The following is a 9852-nucleotide window of genomic DNA, read 5'->3' on the forward strand; positions in this document are numbered from 1 at the left end:
TTTATATGCAGCTACAGTTTTCCAGATGTATGTGTAACACTTTAGATTACGGCCAGCAACATACAGCGTAATTCTTCCCAATTTACAGTGTAATTGTTTGTACTAACGATGTACAAGTACAGAACATACTGATACATACATTTAGGTACAAGGGAACAAGATGTGAAGTTAGGGGTAACAATCTGAGAACATAATAATAATTTATACTGTTGGTATTTTTAACTACTGGGTACCTATTTTATTATTACAGGGTTCACCATGACCTACTGAGCAACAATCTGGCGTTTGGGAGGAATTTAAAGCTATGGAGATAGCATAAGTATTTTTAACTACTCTGTACCCATTCTAATATGAGCCTGACCATCCTTGGGAGTGAGTGGCAGCAGAGACTGTCTTCCATGGAGCGGTTTTTTAAGGGATGCTGTAGAGATGTTTTGTATAGCTTTTGCCCGTGGTTTGGGCATTAGATCTGCTCAGTTTTGGATGCAAGTTGAAATACTGTAGTTTGAAGTTAGTTTACCTTTAGAGGAGACATGCTGAGTTCGAAAGTTATGAAATGACCCATAGCTCGTCATATCATATTTTAATTTTGATATTGTGCAATGACTGTCAATAACGTTTTTCAATCACTGTAGTGATCATGTCCCTTACTGACATTTATACTGTGATACAACATCAAATTGATCATCTTCTACAACTGCCTCATCATAAAATAGCCTTTTCTACTTCCTGTACTCTGAAACAACAATGAACAGCACACTGTGTAACAACAGGGTCAATCCACATAAACTTAAACCACATCAGGCTTCTAAAGTCCCCTGTAAGTACAATGTTGTACCCAATAAGGCCCACTGTGCAACATATACAGTAACACACAGGCTAAAGGCCTACAGTTTGTTTGTTCAGTTCTTTGGTTCTTAAATACGTAGGTATTTAAGAACTATGTAGTTTGCCTCTTTTTGTTAACATTTGTACCCCCCGTTAAAAATACCTACAGTAAAAATACCTACAGTAAAAATGATTTTTAAGTTCCCAGATTCCCTAACTTCACATCTTGTTCCCTTGTACCTACATGTATGTATCAGTATGTACCATACTGATAAACTGTAATGTATACAAAATGACATTGTGAGAATTACACAGTACGTTGCAGGCCGTAATCTAAAGCATTACCTATGCATGTTGTTAGATCTCCTTTTCTCACTGATCTACACAAGCAAGTTAATGCCAGTCAGGACAGTTTAACAGCTTTTTGAAAGTTTGGCTTTACAATAAAGGCCATGTCACAGGGGGGAAAAAATCATATTGTCAATACCCAGTTGCTAGAATTAACTGTATGGAAGCTTTAGTTTAAAGTTTACACAACATAAATATGTCAGTCAGTTTTATATAATGTGCTAAAAACATTCTCTATAATAATAGTACATGATAGATTAGGTTGTGTTTCTGATTAATTTAATTGATTGACTTGCAATTAAATTGACCCAAACTGTGTTCCTCAGCATGCCATGGACACTAGCCTGGTTTGGTTTTGCTTCACTCATTTGAAATCAACATTTGTAAAAACATATACATGGGTATTTGGTGGCAACTACAAGCGGAGAGAGATCAAAAAATACTGGTGAGGTGAAACAGAGAAAGAGGTGATGTGACAGACTTACATAGTTACAAGTGACACTTATGAACCTATAAGGGGGAAAGGACAAGAACAAAGGGATAAAATGAAAGGGCAAGACACTGAAGACAAGCAAAAAAAGAGCCTGACTGAGCTGCATATAGCCCAGTTTAAGGCTGAAGTAAACAGACATGCAGGTTCACATGTGTGCATACCTGTGCATATGTGTGTGTGTGTGTGTGTGTGTGTGTGTGTGTGTGTGTGTGTGTGTGTGTGTGTGTGTGTGTGTGTAAAGCTCACCTTTAAAGACAGGGCATATTTTCCAAACTGTAGCTGCCCCTTCCCTATTGTACTGGCCCAAGGCAAGTTCCATGTAGAACAATGGCATCCCCGCAATGACCAAGAAAAGAATGTAGGGGATCAAAAACGCACCTGGAAAGAGACATAATTACATTTCATGGTATACATTTTTCAGAATTTTTCGGCTAATTCCCTGCTGGCGTTACTTATGTTTTGCTTACAGTAAAAGGATACTGTAGGTGCTCATTGTGGAAATAAGTGCTAGACAAAGCAAAATACCAAAAAAGAAAAGGGGAAAAAAAGTGGTGGTTGGGTGTCTTGACATTGTTGGAAAAGCAACACACCATAACATACAAGCAGGAAGGCTCACAGATATTTTCATGCTGTGTATCAATAGCACATCCACCAACAAGGAAATTACCTATCATAACTGAATTGTTCTTGACATTGTCCATCACAAATTATACATTATCTACAGTAATGACTATGTTTTGCTGAGGGCCAATATGATTGACAGGCCAGTAGTGGAGTTGACCCTGCGGGGGCACTGAGCACAACATGTTGATTTTGATTTCAATTTTCACCACGTGAATAGACACAGAGGCAAACAGAGGACAGGCCACACCTTCTAGTGAGCACTCTGTTATCATGAGTGTTGAAAGTAAAACAACTTGATTCAACCACACACACTGTACTTTTCTTCTCTCACTACAGTGCAGCTTCAGTGTTCAATGGTTTTGAAAACAGTTGACAATATGTCACTCTTGTATTCAGACTTACTGAGTGAACCTGAGCTCAGACATTTGTTTTCAAATTTGTAGTTAGGCCAGGCAAATAAACCTTGAAGTTTATTTTTTAACTGGATAAAGCAGATAGCCTTCTCATTTGCAAGTAGATGCCAAAACATGTCATTCATCATGTAAGCTAAAACACTTTCTCATTAACTATTAATGGATTTAAAGAACTGAAAGTGGCACAATATTAAAGCAATTTCAAGATAACAATGTACATAGCTTATTAAGACCGTTTTTACCCTTTTTTGAAACATTTCAAAGGAAAACAGAAATATATTGAAGGTAAAACCATGTTTAATTACAACAACCTGTTGTTAGTGACTCAGCTACACACAATCTACTTTTTATCCTCTCACTTCAGTGCACATTCAGTTATCAGTAGTTTTAAGGATGGTTATTTTGCATCCAGACTTGCTGAGTAACCAGGAGCCGAGACACTTGTATTTCCAGTGTTTGTATTTCAGATAAATCTTACAGGATATTTAAACTGTATATTCAACAGCTTCTAATAAAGTTACTCATGAATTTGGCAGGAGACATTGTCACTTTTCATTAACTACCTGACAGTCTCACACCTTACAGTTAGTTTGTAGAAGTTTTATACAGGATCCTTTTCCATGTGCATGCTTTGATGAAATGAGGTATTTCCTTCATCATGAAAGCTACATGCACTTCCCAGTAATACACCTGGGACTATTAAAAAGTCAATTAAAGGAGATTAAAGGAACTAAAATTGGAACAACAACATAGCAAAATAACTCAAATCTAATCTAAAGTAACAATACTGTAGTATTTGCTTTGTTAGACGGTTTCAACACATTTTTGAAACATTTAAGAAAAAATTTGGCACCTGACCCCTAAATAAAAGAAGACACAGAACATCACTGAAGAAAAAACTACTATAATTTTACTGTGGGTTCTTACTATATATAACTTGCAGTGTACCTGGCGGACCCAGTCACGCCTTACATTTTATATTATGTTTCAACAAGCATCTATGGCGGCTCGCCATGGTAAGTTTTGTGACCTTTTCTAAATGTTTTAAGCATGTGTGTACGCGCATTAAACGATCAGAAATACATGGTTTACTCACCTCCTCCATTTTTGTAGCACAAATAAGGAAATCTCCAAACATTGGCCAGGTCCACAGCGAAGCCAATGACCGACAGGAGAAAGTCTATTTTCTTGCCCCAAGTTTCCCGATCGTCCTCGGATCCGGGAGGACCTGCGAGATGGCCAGGGGTGGGAATGATGGAGGAACTGGTGTACTGGACGCCATTCTGGTCCTTCACCAGTATCAGTTCTACCTCTTTTTTTTCCACATTGCACTGTTTCAGCGGGGCCACCGAGGAGAGCTTGTGTTCTGGAAGAACCTGGATATTCATCTTCTCTGCGGTGCTTACACAGCCCACGCTGGCCCGGTGCTCTCACGGCCCCCTGCGGGTTCTGGCGGAGCAGATGGTCTGAGTCGGTGCGCTCAAGGTAAGGACGGCAATCCCGCTGTCAAAAACCGGATAAGGGAGCGTTCTCCACCGAAATTACAGCTGACACCTCCGCCTACATGGGCTGGATAGGAGGGAAGAGAAACAGAGAGTTTGGAGAGTTTTGGTGTTTGTGCGTAAAGTTTCAGTACAGTTACGCACAGGGAGAAATACAGATTAAGACTGTCGAGAGGGAATAGGTGACATTATTCCTTCTATAGCAGACATACCCAATGTCTGTGTGCTACTAATACCAGTACAACATTAAGATAAAACATTGTATCTGTAGTCTGATGCATAGCAATAGCAGGCGTCAAGTGAAAGATACTTGACAGCGAATTCCTCTCTCCGTCACCGCGCGCACTGTGCACATTGCGCGCTTCACTAAAAACATTACTCATAAGGACAATGAGCAAGATAAATGGTTGTTTGAATATGCCACCGTTATTAAAGCAATTTAAAGGTCTGCAACTGAATGGGTTTCCTCCGTACTTGGTAAAGTTAGGGACACCTCTCCATGACCCGATGCTGCTGTTGTCCAGATGCATCTGAGTGAAGACTGCCCATTCTGAAGGAACTATAAGACTCGCCTTCTCCAGCAGGGACGATATAAAATGCGAGCTTTTAAATCGGATTCCTCTCTCTCTTCCACGTGATATTTTATAATTGAACACTTTCTCTCCAGTTTGATGTCGACTTGGCATCATCGTTTTTTTGTCTGAGCACAAGTTCCCATAAACTTGTGCATCTGCTTCTGACTTGTCAGTGCAACAATCAGTCGGGAGCAGAGTGGTTTTAAGATTAATCCATGTTGAGTGGAACATTATATGACGCCTTACCTTTTCTATCAATCAAATATTCTGTTCTGAAAACAGATGTGAACTTTATAAGCTATGGGCGGGTTTATTTATTTGATTTCCATGTCAAGAGCAGGGTAAAAAGACAGATCATGTCTTCGCTTTTCAAACTGGCGCTTAACATTTCACAAAGACATACGATCACTTTACCTTTAGCTTCATATTAGTACTTGAATTTCACATACAACAAAACTTTTTTAATGTTTTAATTTTGACTTTATCTGTTTCTTCTCTGCACTAAACAGATTGAATTACAGTTTTCTAAGAAGCCATAAAAGCATTGTGTTCCATGTGTAATTCAATTCTACAGCAGCTTTTGCCAGTGGCAATGATTTCTATTAGATATGGTTGATCAGTTCATCCCATTAAAGTCAATGAATGTCCTCTTTGCTCTCCAGTGCTTGTTTTATAAAACCCTAATAGGGCTGGTTTTGGGCATTTTGTTTGTGAAGATTGAATAACTGCAGCAATGGTAAAGCAAAGGAACAGGTAACAAGGGAGGATAATGTGTTATTACTGTTGTTTTCTCCTGAATTAGTTCTATTCTTTTGTACTTTGTTTTGTATTGTGAGGTATCTCTAGCCAAGAATGACCAAATGTTTTGTGTTAACATCATGATAGTGTATGATGGGGAGTGTATTTCTAAATATGTAGTTTCAAAGTAATGTACAATAGCATGGTTTGATGGAAACTTACCCTGAAAGACTTACAGATGTAAAGCAGGTGCATTTCGTAGGTGACATGTTGAGAATAGACAATAACAAGTAGGAATTGAACCTGTAACCTTGACCATCATACTGTACCCGTGGAGGTGTACAGGACTGCTTAAGGCAAAATGATATCACCCATCACCTTTTACCTTGATCATCCTGGATCCCTGCTTCTGGCTGCGTACAATTCTTGAGCCCTCCCTTATCTTTCTTAAGGTTCAGGCTCTCCCATGTTGACCTGAAGATGAGAAGCTAATGAAACAAGACGCAGCCTCTCAGCAGTCACAGTATGACCCTCTGGATTAACCTGTGCATTTGGTGAGGGTCACAGCAAATATCTTTACTTCTGTTCCTTTCTGTCATTTTGCCTCTGTACTAACCTGTGCAAACATGCACTGCTACTCTTTACATTATCTAATAAACTATAGCCCCCCCACCACACACACACACACACACACCATCACAACCTTTCACCCACCTTTTCTGAGTATTTAGGTGACCTCATAGTTTCAGTCTCAGTAATGCCTAATAACACTGACATTAATGTCAACCCTACATGATAAAAAGCGCCTTAACTCCATACCACAAATAAGAATGACGTAGAAAGCCCATTTATTAGATGTTTTATGACACAACTTAACTGAGGCTTTCCAGATTGTGCTATATATGTCAGGATTCTAAACTTTTGAAAGTGCTCGTTGATACTGAAAAAATGATATTCTGACATTGAGGACCTTTTTCCTCGCAAAGAAAAAAGATTTGCTTTTCTTGTTTTGTCATTCCATAGACTTAAAGTAGTAGGTCATTACCACATGGTAATCTGGTCATGGTATTAGCATTGAATTGGGTTTGTTTTGTTCTGCATGCCATTAAAACTCTCTGGTTTAAACCTCTCCAGGTCTAACGAAAGGAGGAGTGTCATTAGGCTTCTCTCTGTGGGCTTTACTAGTATCTGCAAAGATTTAAGCACCTCAGCAATGTTAAGTCTTGCCCTACATGCTGTATACATTCAGTGAGAAGACATAGCAGTGGGAGTCAGATGTCCAGTCAGACAGAGAGCAACATTTCTCAGCAGCACACAGCACATCTGGGGAATGTGGTGTATATTTACCACCAAAAGGTGCAGGCCAGTAAAGTGAGCGCCGTAGCAGCACCTCATCTCGTGCTTCAGCCAACACCTATGCTCCAAAATAAATCTGTGAGAATGTGGTGCCATTGTCCTCAAAATGCTTAAAATAATAACCAGGATTTTTGTCGGTCTCCTTCATCTATATATCAAAGAGTTTTATCCTTCAATAGGTCACACCCCTTTAATCCCCAAGCGACTGGTGAATGAAGAACACAATGGGGGGTACACACAAGTTGAGTTTGAATGGTGGATAGTAATTAGGGGGCACAAAAAGGGAGGCTTGTCAGCAGGAGGCTGTGATTGCTGTTTGAACTGTGAGTGCTTGAAAAAAGAAAAAAAAAAGGTTGTGATTGATTGACAAGTCTCACAGTACGATTCAGACCAAAAATTAGATTCAGACTAAATTTACATCTCCCATAATAAACATACTGACATTTCTAATTTTCTCGTGAACGTAACAGTTGCGTAAGACATATCGTTGAACAGTCATAAACCCTGTAACACATCATACTTTCTGCCACATGTTTCCGAGAAATAAAAGGAGAAGGTTACAGTGATTGAACATGTTTTTTCCTTGTCTCACAGAGTGTAGAGGGATGAGTCTGAGTTTGTTTGGAACATATAAACACTTCAACGCCATATTTGGCCATTCTCGCTGACAAGTAAAAGAAATGTCTTTTCCACAACCTTACACTGACCCATCCTCGAATGTTACACAGGAAAAGTTGTTGCCCGTCATCCAAATAACCATCTGGAAAAGAATCAAACACAGAGATGTGAAACACCCAAAACATTGAGCAAGAAAACAAACCTGGGCTGCAGATATCGGCATTGGACCACTGATGTTTCATAAGGTTCCCCAAACCTTGCCCTCACCAGGACCCACACTGTTTCTGTAAACCATCACACAGGAAATGAGGAACAATCACCTTCCTGAGAGAATAATAGGAGAGAGAAAATCAACAAGGTGTAATCTGGTGCGATAAGGAAAAGTAACAATGAGGTTTGGAGGAAATCCCCGAAGAGCTGAAGGAGACAGCTTGCCAGGCTCAAGCCTGCAGGAGTCAAGGGCAAGATGTGTGGGTGTGGGTTTGTGAGTGCATGACTCGCATCAAAAATGTGTAAAAATCCACATCACGCCATCATCTATAGAAGTTAACACCCATTAGAGTTAAATAAACTTTTTGCACTGAGCACCTGGATGGAAGCCATATCTGCTCTGTGAGCAGGACAAAGCAGTGGGTCCATCTTTACAAAGGTATGTCATGCTGCCAAGTGTTGTTCAAAATTCAGATAATTTTATTGCAAATTATACTGGATATCCCAAAGTTTTCCAAAATACCCAGTATGTCATGCTGAATTAAAAGGAAATGTGTACATTGTATGTTTGATACAGCCATGAAGAACAAGGCATCTTGGGTTGGACTATTTCACTCAATGTAAGCATCAGATGCTCAAACATTATCAATCAAGATGATCGTTTCAGTCATGTGAGGTATAGGAGTGAATACCTTTAACTGTACTTAACATTTCCTCATCCTATACATGTGTTTAAAGTATTTTCATTCAGTAGTTCTAGCCAGCAACTAACCTGCACTTCTCTAACCTGTAGGCTAATCTTAATGCACACTGTGCTGAATGTTTGAAGCTGTACATCCATGTTCGTCATGGACAAAGGAGGGGTCACACACCCAGGTATCCTGTTGCTATAAGCAGGAAGGTCTATTCTATAGGAACATAAAGCCAAAATAACTTTGATTTCTTCCTCTTACATAACATTCCTAAAATATACTTGCGCTAAGGAAGCCCAGTCACTTTTCACTTTTTTTTGAATTTGTCTGTTGAACTATTGCAGTGACAATGAATCAGTCTGTTATATTGTGTTTTTGTAGTCATGCAGGTAAAACTTGCATCTTGGATGAAGTCTGCATAGACTATATTCACAGAGATGTAAAAAAAATGTGTTTGCACTCTCAGTGAATGGAAGCATTACTTTAAGTTAGAATGTATTAAGAAACTGTTTACAGTATTTACAGTCAGTGAAACCCATCAACACTATATAATAGGTAAAATCTATTTTTTAAGTTTTTGAAATAAATGGCTGACTTGGTCTAAACTCGTGGAATGGAACTCAGCCAGGACTCATCCCCATTTTGCCTGAGAAAGTCAGGCTACATGGTTAAATTGAGGCACACAGTAGTGTCACATCAATTTAACAGCGAGGCCTGTCGGTTCTGACCTTTCCTTCCAGCCTGGCACAGAGAGTCCCCCATCCGTATGAGTCCTGTGTCCAGCTTAGGTCCACAAACAGAGGCTGCTCACTCACTCAGGTCCTGAGGAGACCAAATCGGATTACCAACACATATCTCCCACAATCTACTGCGACAGGATTACCCCCCAGGCAGGGCTGAAATGGATACAGCAATATACAACAGCCATGCAGAGGAAAGAGGGAGGATGGAGGGGTGTGGGACCAAAGAGAAGAGTGGGAGCTGTGGGTAGGGAAGGAGTCACACTGTTGTAAGTGCGGCAACAATGTGACTTAATTGATTCCATGCCATCTCATCAATTTTGATTAAAATGAAATGAGCCTCTGTACGTTTGAAAAGGTTAAAACAAATTGAAGGTGGAAATCACAGCTGGTAATCACAGTCTGTCTAACAGCAGGCTTTTAATGAAGCGACCCGCTCTTCATCATTCGTTTCAGCCTCCTCTGTGCATATGGAGGAAGACTGCATTTTCTTGTTTGTTTGTGTGCATGTGTGCACATTCACGTGTGAGCACATTCACATCAGTTGGATTGAGAACAGCATATATTAGGTTTGTATTAGCATCATGGCCTCCTTACAGATGAACTACTCTCCTGACAACAGTTGAGGTGGAATAAGCAATTGTGCCAAAATTGATTCATTTAAAAGCAATGCTTTAATAAGCAGATGGATAACTCATTTGTTACAAGAAAAAGG

General features: G+C 39.6%; 1 protein-coding gene across 3 annotated transcripts in view; it reads right to left on the reverse strand.

The window, feature by feature from the left end:
* Positions 1-4838, reverse strand: part of slc6a2 (solute carrier family 6 member 2) — a 29244-nt gene extending 24406 nt beyond the window's left edge. For 2 of the 3 annotated variants that reach the window (XM_044202270.1, XM_044202254.1), the window contains exons 1-3: positions 4683-4838; positions 3803-4275; positions 1916-2047 (exon numbers count right to left, since the gene is read on the reverse strand). In XM_044202270.1, the coding sequence (XP_044058205.1) occupies positions 1916-2047; positions 3803-4094 (424 nt within the window). In that variant the 5' untranslated portion in view covers positions 4095-4275; positions 4683-4838. Of the gene's footprint in view, positions 1-1915; positions 2048-3802; positions 4276-4420; positions 4613-4682 lie in introns of those variants that run through there. The other variant, XM_044202262.1, reaches the window with a different exon arrangement.
* Positions 4839-9852: the final 5014 nt, after the last annotated feature.

The sequence above is a fragment of the Siniperca chuatsi genome, linkage group LG1 (assembly GCF_020085105.1).
Source record: "Siniperca chuatsi isolate FFG_IHB_CAS linkage group LG1, ASM2008510v1, whole genome shotgun sequence".
In the NCBI taxonomy this organism is placed as follows: Eukaryota; Metazoa; Chordata; class Actinopteri; order Centrarchiformes; family Sinipercidae; genus Siniperca; species Siniperca chuatsi.